Source organism: Astyanax mexicanus, chromosome 4, assembly GCF_023375975.1.
Source record: "Astyanax mexicanus isolate ESR-SI-001 chromosome 4, AstMex3_surface, whole genome shotgun sequence".
NCBI lineage: Eukaryota > Metazoa > Chordata > Actinopteri > Characiformes > Acestrorhamphidae > Astyanax > Astyanax mexicanus.
Genome location: NC_064411.1, coordinates 28345485 through 28362635, shown reverse-complemented (window position 1 = coordinate 28362635; position 17151 = coordinate 28345485). Strand labels below are relative to the sequence as shown.

Here is a 17151-nt window from a genome sequence, read left to right as displayed (position 1 = left end):
TACATGTTGGAATTCTTGCTTAAATCATATAAAACTGGGCCAGTGTTTTTTCCTCTTATAATCCCACCTAGGATATCCGTTGGGCAGCCAAAACCTTACCATGCCGGTATAAAACCCACACTGGCCCCCTATGGGCGAGCCCAAATTTAGCCTGAACCATTTATACGCTGTAGGCCTTCATCTGTATGAATGACAAAAATGACAACAACAGCACATGCTTATAAAACACTAACAAAAAATGTACGTTCTGCGAAAAGGAGGAGGGTACAAATCAAATAATAATATTCCACCCATGCTGGTACTCTATACATGTGACAACTGCTAGTCAGATTTGGAATTTTCAATTATTTATTCATGTTTTTTAATTTATGGAACATTTTATTAATCCAATACACCACGAGAAAAAAAAATCAAAATTGGTTAAAATGTGTATTTTCCTGTGTCAAGTCAGTGAGAGTGATTTAAATGGAAGAAGCTGTGTGCTGCAAAAAAAACACTACAGTGGTGGAGCATTGTCAGACTGACTAAAAGAAGATCGCCATATACACCATACTTGTGAACACACACACACACACACACACACACACAGACCAGTGGGTGCACACTCAGAGACACAGTGTGCACATGTGCCCAGAGTGGTGGGCAGCTATCGCAGCAGCACCCATGGAGCAGTGAGGGTTAAGAGCCATGCTCAAGGACCCAACAGTGGTGGCCAACCAAACCCGGATATGAAACCACTACACACAACCACTGAGCCAACACTTCACCTGATTGATCCAGCTGTACTCCATGTTCTGTTTTATAGATCTATCTATCTATCAACCCACCCACCCATCCATTGTAGGCCTTCAGTAATCATTCGAGGCCGGACTTCTTTACTTGTGTTTTTTCAAAGCAAGCTTTTGAGAGGGCAGCAGTATATGCGCACAAGCATTATCCTTTGGGAGTGGGAGAAACCAATATTTCACTGTGTCTACTTTCTAGCCAGATCGACCCAGCTGGACTAATCCATGTTCTATCTATCCACCCATTCATTCATTCATTCATCCATCTATCCATCCCTCCCTCCCTGAGATATAGGGTGACTTTAATAATTATTCACGCTATCCATCCATCCATACATCCATCCCTGAGACATAGTAAGCCTACAGTAATCGTTCATGTCTGTAATACTCTACTGGATCCATTTTCTAAACAGATAGATCCAGCTAGACTAGTCCATGTTCTATCTATCTATCCATTCATTCATTCATTCATTCATCCACCCCTCTCTCCCACCCTGAGACATAGTAGGCCTACAATAATTATTTAGGCTACCCATGGTTCACTGTGTTCTCTTGCTAGACAGATAGATGCAGCTGGACTTTTCCAGCTGCTGTTCTATCTATCTATCTATCTATCTATCTATCTATCTATCTATCTATCTATCTATCTATCTATCTATCTATCTATCTATCTATCTATCCATCCATCCATCCATCCATCCATCCATCCATCCATCCAATCTCTGACTCATAGTACAGACAGTACTCATTCTGTAAATCAGATGGATCCAGCTGGACTTCTCTATCTCTTCATGTTATTCTTACACGCTTCTCTTGTTCCAATTCTACACACGAGAAAAGGAGCAAAACGAGGAGAGAGAAAGAAAAACAGAGAAATAGAGAGGAAGAAAGAGGGAGACGAGCGCGTGACGTCAAAGCGAGGTGGGACGCCCATTCGCGCACGAGCACTGCGGCCAGCACTGTGCGCTCTATACGCACTACACGCACTATACGTCTATCTATTCCTCCTCCTCCTCCTACTCTCTCTCTCTCCTCCTATCCCTCCCTCTCTCTGTCTATCTCTCTTCCACAGCGTCCTCCATCTCTCCATCACCCACCAAGGGAAGGGAAAGGCAGGAAAACGAGAGGAAAAGGGGAAGAAATGGATGATTGTTAGTTAATTATAGCGGCTGATGGCTGAATGAGAGGCGGGATGGGGGCGCGTTGGCTGCTGCTGTGTGTTTTTGCGCTTAACGCGGCGGCGGAGCGGAGATTTGGTAAGTGGACTACAGTGTGTGTGTGTGGTGTGTGTGTGTGTGTGTGTGTGTATGGTGTATTTTTATATACGAGTGTGTGTGTGTTTGTTGGTGGTTGAGGGTAGTTTTAATATAAGCTATAGAATCTAATGAAAGCGAAAAATCCGCTCCGTGGTTTCGTTCCACCCGCCTGGGTGGCGCGGCTGCAGCTCAGCCAGGTGGAGGCGGGTGGAACGAAACCACGGAGCGGATTTTTCGTTTTCCGTACCTGGATTTGCCACCTTTGCTAAACATATGGATTATTCTAGTAAACAGCTCTAATTAATACAGAAATAAACCAGTATGTTTTTTTACTTAAATAAATACAGACACAAATCAATCCCTCTCAGCTCTCAGACTGTTTTTTAAACATATAAAACACATTTAAAAAAAAAAAAATATATATATATATAAATAATATATAAATAATAAAAAAGACTCGAGGTGGACTGGAGTAGGTAGACTAAAAGTGTACTAAAACACTGCTGCCTGTGTTTCCCCTGTTTTAGAGATGCAGTAGGTTAGAAGTAATAGTAGTAGTAGCAATAGTAGCATCACTAATGCTAGCTAGTTAACAACTAACTACATCCATCAGTAGCTCTTCGTCATTAGCTTCATTACATAAGGGCCTGGTCTGGTAGGGTTGCACGATATATTGGGGGAAAACTGGCATTGAGATATTTATATATATGCTGCTCTGGAAAAAAGAGACCATTTAAAAATGATGAGATTCTTTGATTTTACCAATTTGAAAACCTCTGCGATATAATCAAGAGAAAGATGAATAATCACAAGACATCAAACCAAACTGAACTGCTTGAATTTTTAGCACCAGGAGCGGCATAAAGTGATCCAAAAGCAGTGTGTAAGACTGGTGGAGGAGAACATGTCAAGATGCATGAAAACTGTGATTAAAAACCAGGGTTATGAACTGAACTAAAAAACTTTATGAATATGAACTTGTTTTCTTTGCATTATTTGAGGTCTGAAAGCTCTGCACCTTTTTTTGTTTTTTCATCCATTTCTCATTTTCTGCAAATAAATGCTCTAAATGACAATATTGTTATTTGGAATTTGGGAGAAATGTTGTCTGTAGTTTATAGACTAAAAAAACAATGTTCCTTTTACTCAAACATTTACCTATAAACAGCAAAAACAGAGAAAGGGATTCAGAAACTGTACATATAAACAATATCATCAAATTTCATGGCATTTTTGCGATAACGTTTCTCTTGTCGATATGACAAAACACTGAATTAAAAAAATGATTTCAAGAATACGTGACTGCAACAAAATGAACATTTAATTTTATTAAAGCATACAAGTACAATATGGCACACTTTACAATAAAGCTCTCTGTTGCTCTTCGTCTTAGTCATTACAAAAGGGCCTGATAGCATTGCACAATATATTGGGAAAAAAATATACTTTTTTTGGTTGTTGAATCAATGCTTCTTGGCAATAAATCTTGGAAAAAAAATGGCATTGAGATATTTATATATACATTTTTATATTGTTTTGTTGTTCTGCGATAAATGAACATAGCACAAAACGTAATAAAATATTTTTTCTTTTATTTGTGTTTGGTACAATATTTTATTTGTTGTTGTAACAATGTTTCTTGGCAATAAAGCTTTCAGTAGCTCTTCATCCTAGTCATTACATAAAGGCCTGGGAGGGTTGCATGATATATTGAAAACAAAATTGCATTGCGAAACTTACATATACTAGTGAATCTCAATTTTTTTATATCATTGAAAAATTACTTTATTTCAGTAATTCGTTTAAAAATGTGAAACCATCAGTAAATTTTAAAGCATTTAATTTAGAAATTAAGGGATCGGAGTCTGGAGGAAGAGTGGAGAGACACACAGTCCAAACTGCTTGAGGTCTAGTGTGAAGTTTCCACCAATCAGTGATGGTTTGGAGATGATTTGGACAGGACCAACTTCAAGCTATATTCAAATAGATCAATGCAGTCGTGCATCATTCTGTAGTGCTCATATGCCCATATTTGGGGTTCCGTGTCTAAGCTGAGTTTCTCAATGGGCAGAAGGGCCTCTTTATCCCATTCTGTGGTAAATAAATATATTGTTCTGAAACCGTGTACATTTTACTCTGTGTACACTTTTACTTCTGAACATCACTGGATACTCTGAATTAAGAGATAGTTTAAGAATCATAATTAGAATAATGCTACAATTAGGCTAATGCTACTGTGCAATAAATTGACGTCACAGGACACATCACAGTAGTCTGTTGAAGTCAAAATTCCATATAACAGGGGATGTAAGAGACAGGACACAAAGTGGGCGTCACTCCAATGAGACGAACACCAAATGAGTCAATGGCAGATAAGCTGTTTGGCATTGGCAGAAAAAATTTGGCTTATTTTTCATGGGTGCAACCCACATACTCGGCTCTGCTGCTCATCCTACAAATGCATGTTCCTTACAAATCTGGCAACATTTAAAATAAAAATCTTTAGTCTTTCCATCAGTTTTCAAGATTTATTACCAAGAAACATTGTTACAACAAGAAATACCAAATCTACCACACACACATTTCCTTACTTTTTGTGCTATGTTTTATATTGCCTTAGAGGTGTGACAATATATTGCAATACATTTTCTTTGCAATACATTAACAATATAGATGTGGTATCAATTTCATTTTAGCGATACTTCATAAGCTCATGCTACACAGTTTGAAAAGATTCCAGTATAGTGTAGTTCTAGCATGTTAACAGTGGATAACAGTGGTTAATTCCTGGTATTTGCTTGTGATATTTTTAAGGTAGTATCATTTTATCCTCTTCAGTAACACAGATGGCGTGAGAGAGAGTACTGCAGAGAAATGTCTTGCAGTATAGTTTATCGAGTATCACAGAATCACAGTATCTTGATATTATCGTAATCATGAGAAGAGTATTGTAATAATATCATATCATAGATGTCCTGGGATTCCCACCTCTATATTTCAATTTAAAATGCCAATGATCCAACAGTTATGATCACTATTTTAATAATGTCCTAACAATGTATTATGCTAAATGATATTGGGTTCAATATATCTGTTGCTTCTCCATCAGCAGCTGAAGTCCGAGAGAGCACAATTGGCCATGCTCTTTCTCAGAGGGTGGATGGGGCTGTCCCCCATTGTTGCTTAAGTACATTTAATACCAAATTAGGTGTAAAATGAATTTGTCACACTGACCAGACACACAACAGACACTCACTGATACCAAACAAACAGTTTAATAACAAAGGGGCTAGTTTTACAGGAGTAGTAAGGGACAGGCAGGGTCAGTAACTGTAAGACAGCAAATATACACAACATACCAGTGCATAGTCAGGCAAAACAGGGTCATACTTGATAAATCCAGCATAGAGAGGGCTAAGACAAAGAGTAGTCAAAAATACACAGATAATAGGCAACGGAAATAAACAAAAATTGAGAGTAAAAAATTGAGAGGTAGCAAAATGCAAAAAAGAAAGGGAGAAAGAAAAGAGCTAGGATAACTAGATTTAATACTTGACAGAGAACAGAGCAAAGTGAGGGTATTTATACTAGACAAGCCAGGTGGAAACAATCAGTAACTGGGGGAGTGGGAACGCCGCAGCATCACGTGATCAGCAGAGTCAGGGAAGTCCGGTGTGAATGCATGCTGGGAATTTGAGTCCAGAGCAGGCAGACTGACAGAATTAATCAAGTGTATTCACTATTTATATGACTTTATTTATATACTTACCATGCTATAAAAATACACTATAAAATACAAAAGTTAGAGACCCATGTAAATTAGGCAACATGGTACAGTCTCTGATTGTGTATATCGTTTGTAAATATGTAAGTACAGTGAAACAACACAACATCACCAAAATATCACTCAGGGAAATGTGGATTACAATGTGCGAAACATTTAATTTAATTTCATTTATTTTGTTTATTAAATTTGACAAGGCAGGACACAACAGCATAAAAAACTATTTTTAAGCAGTGAGACCTAAAATGTGTCAAATATTTAACAATCAGAAACAGTTAGCAGTTAACAGTTAACATTTTGGGGCGTTACCATAAAATAAGTCTAAAACTTTTTAGATGTTTACTTCTTAGAGTTGGAACTATAAGGGATTAATTTACAGTAGGAAAAGTAGGCTGTGTATTGGAAATAACTGGACAATACGATGTGTATCCCAACTAGAGCTGCACAATATTAAAAAACAATTACATTGCAAATGTTCTTTTTTCAACTATATATTTTTCAGCGTCAAGCACACAAAACCCAAGAAAAACAACAGTAATCGGCCCTTTAATCAAGAATTAAAATGGCTTTTTTCTGGAATTAAAAGCGTGATTCAGCTGTAACTGAAAATATATGCGCGAAACTGTGCTGGACTGAAGTGCACAGCTACACGTGTGTCCAACCATGTGCGCTTTTCAGGCAGCAGCAGCCTGTCACTCACACAGAAACAGAGACAGTGCTGTGTATCTACTTCTTGTGTCAAGAATCAAAACATTTCAACATGACGTATTTAGTTTCAGTGCCTTAAGTAACATCGCACTTCCTGCGATGTGACTATTGCGCATGCACACATTGTGATGACGACACTTAAACGATATATTGTGCAGCCCTAATCCCGACACAGGGGTTATGAGTCAATATAACACAATATAATGCAATACTGAAAGCAAAAAGAGATTTACCTCCCTTGTTTATGTACAATTTTAGGAAAATTGTCATTGCATAAATATCATATTTATAAAACTTAATAAAAGAAATGTTAACCTTTATCCAGTCAGAACAGTTGGCTATCTAGTGTGCAACACTACATAAACCACAGTCTGGGACCAATCTTTGCATGAAAATATCAAAAATCAATACAATCAGTATTGCAAAACTATATATATATATAATAACAATACTTTAATATACCAATATTTTCTCATACTTGTAATCTATAGACTGTGCATCATCTTCCCACGGCCTTTGTTTGACTAAAGTAAACAGAGATGAAAGACTTTTGCTACAATTTATTATTATCTAGCTAAACTAAGCTTTGTTTCTCAGTCTAATCTAGGCCTAAATCAGGTCTATTGGCTGCTCTAGTGTCCATAATTAGTGCTGTTTGTGTCGTGCCTCTGAATGAAGAACACAACATTGGTATGGGGAGGTTTTGGGTCATCTAATAGTACATAAGTGTGTGTGCATGTGTGTGTGTGTGTGTGTGTGTGTGTAAGTGTGTGTTGCTGGAGGGGGGAGGTGCAGGTGGCTGAGGAGAGTCATTTCATCATCTCAGAGAAAGGTTAGCCTGTCAATCAGCCGTATCATAGCAACAGGTCTTAGCATCTTTTATTCATACAGATATCTGGCTGATGTCTGACCTTCATATCACTCAGATTTCATATCAGAACTGACTGTCAGAAACATGTCCGTTCAGACGTGTCCTGAATGTGTCATTAATATGTTTATTAATGTCTGTAAGTTTATAGTGGAGTTAAAAATACAGTTTTTCAATCATTTCATGTGATAAAACGTGTTTGATTTGTAAATGACTATTCCACCAGCAGCAGCTTCAGTGCTATCCCGGTTTAACCTACATTCAGTGCATATAGCATTCTTCATAATGTTATAGTTATATGGAATTTGTGTGTTTTGCACTGTTCAAAGTAAAAAGAGCACAGATCTAAAGAAACACTGGAATATGATTTAAAAAAACACATTAAGGCTGTCAGTATTAGAAGAAAATGGCACTGCAATGTTTTTTCTGCAATATATATATATACAGATCTGGAAAAAAAGATTTTTTTTATTTTACCAAATTGAAAAGCTCTGAAATATAATTAAAAGGAAGCTGGATGATCACAAGCCATCAAACCAAACTGAACTGCTTAATGTTTTGCACCAGGAGTAAAGGCATAAAGTTATTCAAAAGCAGTGTGTAAGACTGGTGTGCAGTTATTAAAACCAGGGTTATTCCACCAAATATTGATTTCTGAACTCTTAAAACTTTATAAATATAAACTTGTTTTCTTTGCATTATTTGAGGTCTGAAAGCTCTTCATTTTTTTTTGTTATTTCAGGCATTTCTCATTTTCTGCAAATAAATGCTCTTAATGACAACATTTTTCTTTGAAATTTGGGAGAAATGCTGTCTGTAGTTTATAAAAAAACAACAATGTTCATTTTACTCAAACATAAACATATAAATAGCAAAATCAGAGAAACTGATTCAGACACTAAATTGGTCTCTTAATTTTTCTAGAGCTGTATATATTGTGATATTTGAAATCTATTCTCATCAAATTATATTTATAACGTTTTCCCACAGTAAGTGTGTGTGTGTGTGTGTGTGTGTGTGTGTGTCTGTAAATATGTCAGAATTGTGACTGAAAGCGGTTTGACTCACTCAGTCCACCAGTTCCTTCAGACATAATTAGACGAGTGCAGATCCAGCACCTTTTCCTCCACCTCCTCAGACATTTCCAAACAAGCACAGATACATCTCTCGCTCTCTCTCACTTCCCACTCCTCAGACATGTGGATATGAGGACGGATCCTTCACTCTCACCTCCCACTCAGACATGACTAAACGAGCGCACACACCTCTCTTTTCTAACTCCACACACCAACCTGTCTCCATTTCCGGCTCAATCCATCTTCCACCTCCTGCATCAGATGGAAATACAGTCCAGTGTCACACAGTGACCATTAGGAGTGTTGTAGACTGACAGTAGAACAGATAAAACTGTTAGATAATATATTAATTTACCTCAGCAGAGCTATTCTATTCATAAATTTACCTCAGCAGAGCTACTCTATTTATAGAATTGTCTCAGCAGTGCTATTTCAATTACAAATTTATCTCAGCAGTGCTGTTTTATCATGAATTTACCTAAGCAGTGCTATTCTATTCATAAATTTACCTCAGCAGAGCTATTCCAATTACAAATTTACCTCAGCAGTGCTGTTTTATCGTGAATTTACCTCAGCGGTGCTCTGCTAATTATATATTTACCTCAGTAGTGCTATACATATCATGAATTTACCTCAGCAGTGCTGTTCACGTTGCAACTTTACCTCAGCAATGCTCTAATCATGAATTTACGGTGCTGCTTTAATAAGAAAGTTACCTCAGCAGTGCTATTCTAACCATACATTTAACTAGGCAGTTCTCTGCCTAATCACTATTTTACCTTAGCAGTACTGTTCTAATCATTAATGTACCCCAACAGTGCTGCTCTAATAATAAAGTTACCTCAACAGTGCTACTCTAATCATAAATTTACCTCAGCAGGCTGTTCATGTTGCAAATTTACCTCAGGAGTGCTATTCTAATCATACATTTACCTCAGCAATGCTATTCGAATCATACATTTACATCTGCAGTGCTATTATAATCATAAATGTACCTCAGTAGTGCTATTCTAATCATACATTTACCTCAGCATTGCAATTCTAATCATACTAATTAGAAATGTACTCACCAATGCTATTCTAATCATCATTCTCTCTCTCTCTCTCTCTGTCTTCTGTAGGTTGCCTGTTCGAGCAGGACCTGTGCATGAACTACGAGATTTGTCTCAATGGTAAGACATGTCCCTTTGCCCATATAAACAAATAAAAACCAAGAAACTTAAAAGAACAAAGAAAATATTTAATTACAAGTCACTGTATTTAGTTATAAATGCAGGTAAGGAGAACCAAATCAATCAAATCATATACAAATATTGGTCTTGGTCATTTATTTATTGAGGAAAATGATCCATTGTGATCCAGTAATTACATATCTGTGAGTGACAAAATTTAATGTATCTTTGATTTCAGTATCTGGTGTACAGACTACCAGCAATGGTCTTTTTGGGGAGAATTGGCTTTTTCCTTGCAACCCTGCCATGCACACCATTGCTTTTCAGTGTTCTCCTGAAGATGTTCTCATTAACATTAACATAAGCCAATGTGAGAGAGGCCTTCAGTTGCTTAGAAGTTCCCTTGGGCTAATTTGTGAGCTTGCACACTGTTGCACACCTTGCTCTTGGCATGGTCTTTGTTGGTGGATCACTCCTGGTGAGGGTAACAGTGGTCTTTAATTTCCTCCATTTATATGCAATCTGTCTAACTGTGAATTGGTGGAGTCTAAAATCTTTAGAGATGATTTTGTAACTTATTCAGCCTTATGAACAGCTTGTCTTCTCAGAAATCTTCTTTATTCATGCCATTATATACTTCCACAAACATGTGTTGTGAAAAGCAGACTTTAGCCCTATCCAGATGGGATTAGTTTCTCTGGTGGTCCTGGGGAAATTTTCTCTTTTATGGGGGGTCCTCTTTGATTTTATTCCCGTCCGGAACGACCATGTGTGTGTTAAGTACAGACTGAATTATCTACTGTTTTTCACTGAACTTCAGTACACTGTCCGGACACACCTCTATGAGTTTCATCATCTTTTAATAAAATAGTTTAATAAAATAGCTATTTGTCCACTGCCACACACCGTAATTACACTTTGGGCCCACGTTTCCACGGAGATCTACATAAACACAACAGCGAGTGGAAATAGAGGAGCTACTGAACGCGATGTCATGTGACCGAGAAAAATGCCTAAATACTCACTGGTCCTCCTGTTTTTTCAATTGCATTCCAGATGCAGGAGTTTTATCACTGAGTAGAAGTGTGAAGTTTTTTTAACTGACGTCCCCCTGAGAAACTAATCCCATCCAGACAGGGCTATAGATAGATTAGATAGACCATAATTTTACCCACTAATTCCAAAGATTCACATACTTTTGCTGATCATTGATATGTAATATTGGTTGGTTTTCCTCAATAAACAAATTAGCAAGTCTAATATTTTGTCTCTTTTGTTTGATTTGATTCAACTTTCGATTCTAATTTAGGATTTATAGTTTTCTTTAGGGATTTATAGAATTCTAATGGGTTCACACATTTTCAAGCACCACTGTATGTATGTGTGTGATTGTTTGTGTGTGAGTGTGTGCCAGTGTGCACATATATGTGGACATAATGGTGCCACTCGCTCACATGATGTTGGCTTTCTGGGTGTGGCTAAACAAACAACAGCCATGGCCTAAGCTCGTTTTTCCAGAACTGCAAAATGAACTTCCTACATCCAAAACCACACATAGTTATTTTGTCTTTAATGTTTCTATCCAAATTGACATAATTCACAGGTACATCAACCAGAGGAGGTGCCTGTAGTAGGAAATCGTGCCATTGAGTATGACAGTGTGCAGGAGAGAACATGAAGCCAAAGTGATAGAATTGATTAATATTAATATTTTTTTTCTTATTAACAGTAAACCATATAATTTATTCATTCTGTATATATACAGAAGCTCCCAGAGCACTTTATTACAAACTGGGTGAAGCCTGCCTTTGCACACAGAACAGCACTAATACTTAATAGTATGGATTATGGATTCTACAAGATGTTTTTAAAATCATTCAGAAGCAACACATTCTTAAAAAAAACTTTCTCACTGATCTGCACTGCAATGTAAGTTATAAATCTACCTCCATAATGACATTTTGGTCACAAATTTACCTCAGCAGTGCTACTTCAGTCACATGTGAGTGAAATTTACACAGAGAACATCAGCCAGTCTTGTTAAAAACACACATGCTAATGCTATGCTAATGTTAAGTTAGCTAGCTAGATAGCTACATCAGTTAAAGCTACTATACTGGCCCTGTACTGCTTGTGTGTTTCAGGTGGAAAACAGCCAGTTTGTAGAGAGAATAGAGTTTGTGAAGGCAGTAAACTGTTAGGGTGATAAGATATATGTTTCACTTCATTTGGATTTATGTGAGTAGATCACTATAATCAACTTAAAATTGCAACTTTCTGCTGTATTTCTACAGTGCTTGTGAAATAAGCTGCAATTTTAAGTTTATTTTAGTGATCTACTGAAAGTGATCTATTTTAGTGATCTACATGAAAATATCCTAATGTTAGGGGAAACACTGCAATGTATGACTTGAAATGGTCCTTTTTTCCCTTTTTGGCAGAATATTGCTCCCTTATACAATAAAACATTGTGATATTACCCACTTTAAGTCCTAATATCTGACTAATCTGATATAACTAAATAGTAATAGTAATTTTTAATAGTTTTCCAGTGCTTCTGTTAAATTTAAATTTTTACTGTGACAGACAGCTTGTGAAGGACAACTCCAAAACACACACACACACACACACACACACACACACACACACATAGTAATGGCATCACTGGTTATATCATAAATGTTATTTAATGAAGTAATAAAATAATACTTGACTCTGAATGTTGACATGACCTACTTATGAATATAAAGTATTGGTATGATTAGTCATCATGTCTTTTGAGGTTTTTGAGTTATGTAGGGTGTTAGCTATCATTTATATAATAACAGACTTGAGGAAGTGCCAAAAATACACTCTATTACATATGCTGTGTTATTAGTTAGTTGCATAATAGAAGTTTACTTCCACTGCTTTTAGTTCTATTATAAGCAAGACTGACAGAGAGTCTTATTAGTATCTATGTGAATTTGATTTTTTGTTGTTGTTATTCTTAACATTTCATAATAGATACACACGATCAAGCATAACTGTATGTCAATTTTTTATTTTATTTTTTACACTCATTCGTTTTTTCTGCTCCACTGATCACATAGGAGGCTTTGTAGTTCTGTAATTACAGACTGTATTCCTGTATCTGTTTCTCTGGATACTTTATTATCATCCTCTTTTCACTCTGTTCTTCAATGCTCAGACCCCACAGGAGAGAAAACCCCCACAGATCGGAGTTTTTTTATGTTCAAAACTTTAAAGGTCACCTTCCGCGAAAATCCGATTTTTCTTGTTTTTTGTGGAATACAGTAGGTCTCTCCGAGTTGAATGTGTACACCTGCACATTAAACTGTTTTGCAGCCCCCATTGTCTGCAGGAGCTAAGCAAAGAAATCCCCCCTCCCCCCCCTCCGAAAAACGGGTGAATTTTGAATTATCTTTCTGCCTACGTAGGCAGAAACTCACAGACCAGCCCACCTTGGCTCGAGAAACTCCCAGAGGCGGAGCTGAAGCGACGCAACATCACCGCTCATCAGTTAGGAGGTGGGAGGCAGTGAGCGGCAGAGCAGTGGAGGGGCGTCGCAGTGCTCCTAGCCAATCAGAGGAGAGATATTTGCATGCTGTTTGCATGTATGAATATTCATGAGCAAAGCTGGAATCCGGTCATTTTGGACACACCCCTAAAACAGTCCATTAAAAAAGAGCTATACAGAGACACCTGAGCACTTTTTTTTTACAAAAACGGCTCACATGTCATTCATTCATACTAGAGACCACAACTAGACATTTTAAAATGAAAGAAAAAACGACGGAAGGTGAGCTTTAAATTTTTAACAAAAAAATTGCGTATAGTGCTAAATATTCTCAACCAATGTATTTGAACATTTTGAGACTGATGGTATCACATGCTGTGGAAAAAATGTGCTCCAGACCTGGCAACCTAAATTAATTGTATTAATTCCCGCCAGAGATTAACTCACAATAATTCTGCAAATTGTACAATATTTTGCATTATTCAAAATTTGTTTGTAAAAGTCTTATATTGTACTAGCCTGTGATTCTTAAAGAATACTAACAGGTGGCTCAATATATTAAAGGAAATTATATATTTCAGGCATTTTTTTATTTACTTGAAACAATGAAATGAACAATGAATAAATAAATTAATGAAATGAAATAATCAGTGTTAGAGCTAAATTTTATTTATAATAGTGCTGTTATTTTTCATAAGGATTTACAATGAATTTAAATCATGATTAAATTTTGAAAATGCTGGTATTTCCCTGTATTTTGGGGGGTAGACAGTAATAATGGCAGACAAAATTTAGACTAGACTTTTTACTGTATTATAATCTCAGGAAAGAGAGAGAGAGAGAGAGAGAGAGAGAGAGAGAGAGAGAGAGAACAAACGTGTTTTGCATGTTTATGTGCATTTTAATGCAAAATATCGAAAATAAGGACTTTTTTTTTTTTTTTTTTAGACCTATCGATCGGTGCCTTCTTGGTATCGAATTTCAATACCAAGCCCTAGTGGTGTGTCATTCTCAGCACTGCAGTGACACAGATCTGCATGGTGGTGGTGTATAAGGTGTTAAAGTGTGTGTTGTGCTGGTACAAGTGTATTAGACACAGCAATGCTGCTGGTGTTTTTAAACACTGCTTTAAACTTAGCTCTTCCACCTTGTAGATAAAGTAAAGTCAGAGACAAAAGCTCTACATCTGTTGCTGCACAGTTTACAGTGTTGGTCATCCTCTAGGGCTTTTCCACCAGCGTGCACCAGCACCATTATGGTTTGAAAACCTAATTTTAAACCGGTTTGCTGTGTTTCCACCAACAAAAGTTGGTTCTAGAACCAGAAACATTCGTTCTCAATGGGAACCAAAGAATACTAGGTTCTTCCGCGTGAACTGTGATCGCTTCTGTTTACTGCCACTGTGAAACGCCCTCTATTGATGATGTATGATGTGATGTTTTGACATTTTTCCACTAAAACTGGTGGAAACGCACTCCGGTTCACTAAAAAATCACCACGGTTCTTATAAGCCCGAACAGAACTTTGGAGTTCTTTTCATGAAAAAGCGCTACTCTAGTCCTTTGTCAGTGGCCGACCTGAAGACGCTGCGCTGAGGACAATTTTCAGTCCAGCATTGGCAATGAAGTGTTTAAAAACTCCAGCAGCACTGCTGTATCTAATCCACTCACTGTACCAGCAGCTTAACACACACTAACACCTTAACCACCACCATCATACCAGTACAGTCACTACAGTGCTGAGATTAAATCACCCACCAACCAAATAATAATAATAATAGCTGCTCTGTGGGTTCTAACCACAAAAAAGAGACTAAAAGAGAAACAGAAGGAGCTGATCAGTGGAGCTGAAAAAATGGATAATGCTTGATCTGTGTATATAACATGTATATTAGTATTATCATTAACAATGCAAGGTTTTATAACCATGTTTTAGTGAGATATTTTACTGCTCTCACTACAATCTCACATAAGCACACTCTTTTGCAGTTGCCTTGGTGTACACAAACACACAGACATGCTGAATTAGTGTTAAGTCAAGCAAATGTCATTGCTCGACCAGCTGCCCGTGTCTCAGTTGCCACTGGCAACAGCTCTACTAGAGCACCATGACTGATTCCTGAGCTCTGTATGTGTGCTGGGAGCTCAGACTGAGGAAAAAAATGTGGACTGGCTGGAGCTCCCAGTGACTCGACTGGAATATCTGTCTTGCACACATAATGGGCTAATGCACATTGATATTGCATTGGTACTGCACATAATGCATATAATTCATTCAATGCATTTTATATTTTGGGTCATATATCCTGAACCATGGGGTCTATTCAGAAAATTATTTTTTAGACTTGTTCCATGGGTCAAGCCACACAACGTTGCAATTTTGGACTATAAAGCTCCGCCCACTTAGATTTTTTGCAAATTTACATAATATGCAAACCGTGCTTTTGCAAACTTGTCTTTGGATTTTTGACCCATTCTGACATGTTTGATGTCAAACAACTCGGGAGAGTGTGAAGCTTAATAATTATCAAAAAAAAGCTTAACATTTCTACACAACATGGCCACCATATGCAAATTAATCATCCTGAAGCAAAGCTAAATTTACTCTTACAGCCATAACTTTTGAATACTTTTGAATATCTATATTCACATCCTGATTCTGAAGTACCATGTCAATTTTTGTAGACAAACAGCCCCAGGGGGCAGGGCTAAAGCTAAATAACTGTTTCTCAGCAGCTGTACAAGCCATCAAGCTCAAAATTGGCAGTCATCATCATTGGCCCATATATTAATGGTGTACGAAAGTAATTTTAATATGCTCATTTTTGCGGTTGCTATTAGCCAATCAGTTTCATGTAAGCTTTTGACAAGCTAATTATTCACCAATCAGGATGAAACTTATACACATAATGCATATAATAAAGCAAAACATTAAGCAGAGCAGTACTATTAGGAAGAAGTATTGACTCACACATTCAATTCATTGAATCCATGCATTTCAATCACTTCTATGAACGCAGGTATATAAAACCAAGCAGCTAGACACGCAGACTGCTTCCACAAACATTAGTGAAAGAAAAAGTTTGGTGGAGGGGGGATTATGTTGCAGAGACTATGAGCCAGACATTCTCATTCAACATCAGTGACTGACCTCACAAATGCGCTTTAGGAAGAATAGTTTAATATACCCATAAACACATTCCTAAACCTTGTGAAAATCCTTCCCAGAAAATTATAATAAGGAAATCGCCTGGTCGAATCCTGTTCTTGTTAGGTGTCTGTGAGCTGATGTATCGGAAAACATGCAAATGTGCAAAGCATCCTGAAACAATGTAACCTCTTCATGTTTAACCTCTTGTTATCGCATTAGTGTCTCTAATGGGCATCCATATGTGGGTCCAACTTGGAATCCCTGGAGAAACCTTTCTAGTTCCCAGTTTAGCTGCCCACGTTTGCATGTTATCTGGGTTTGGTTCATTAAAACATCAGCTGATAAAGGAACTGGGTCACTGGTGTTTGTTGGTGATATGACTGCTGATATATAGCATCACAACATCAAATAAAATTAGGCAGAAGAATTTTACTTTTTCATTTTAGGAGTAAATGTCACATGGTGTTTAATATCACCAGTGGTTAAATTAATAGTTATTTAAAAAAAAAAAATCAGTTAACATTTAAAGACCTATCAAAAAAATATGCATAAATATACAAAAGGTTCTCGTGGGAAACTCAAAAGCACGTCACTCTTTCCTCAGCCAATCATTTGCTTCCACCTGTCCTTATAAGACCTGACATATGTTTTTGCCCTGCTACCTCCCCACTGCCTTCAGTTGTTTGGTCCCATCAGTTGCCCAGGGGGATAGGCTCCGCCCCCACCGTACCTATACAGCAGGATCTGCAAGGATGCAGATGCTACGAACCTGTGCTTATGATGGGGCCTACGCCAAAGAGTTTATATTTGCTAATACTAATTGTTATAACAC

General features: G+C 37.3%; 1 protein-coding gene across 1 annotated transcript in view; it reads left to right on the top strand.

Annotated features, from left to right (window-relative positions):
- Window positions 1-1753: 1753 nt before the first annotated feature.
- Window positions 1754-17151, top strand: part of slco5a1b (solute carrier organic anion transporter family member 5A1b) — a 51269-nt gene continuing 35871 nt past the window's right edge. Inside the window, exons 1-2 of the mRNA XM_049476812.1 lie at window positions 1754-2041; window positions 9599-9649. Of these exons, the coding sequence (XP_049332769.1) occupies window positions 1966-2041; window positions 9599-9649 (127 nt within the window). The 5' untranslated portion in view covers window positions 1754-1965. The remainder of the gene's footprint in view (window positions 2042-9598; window positions 9650-17151) is intronic.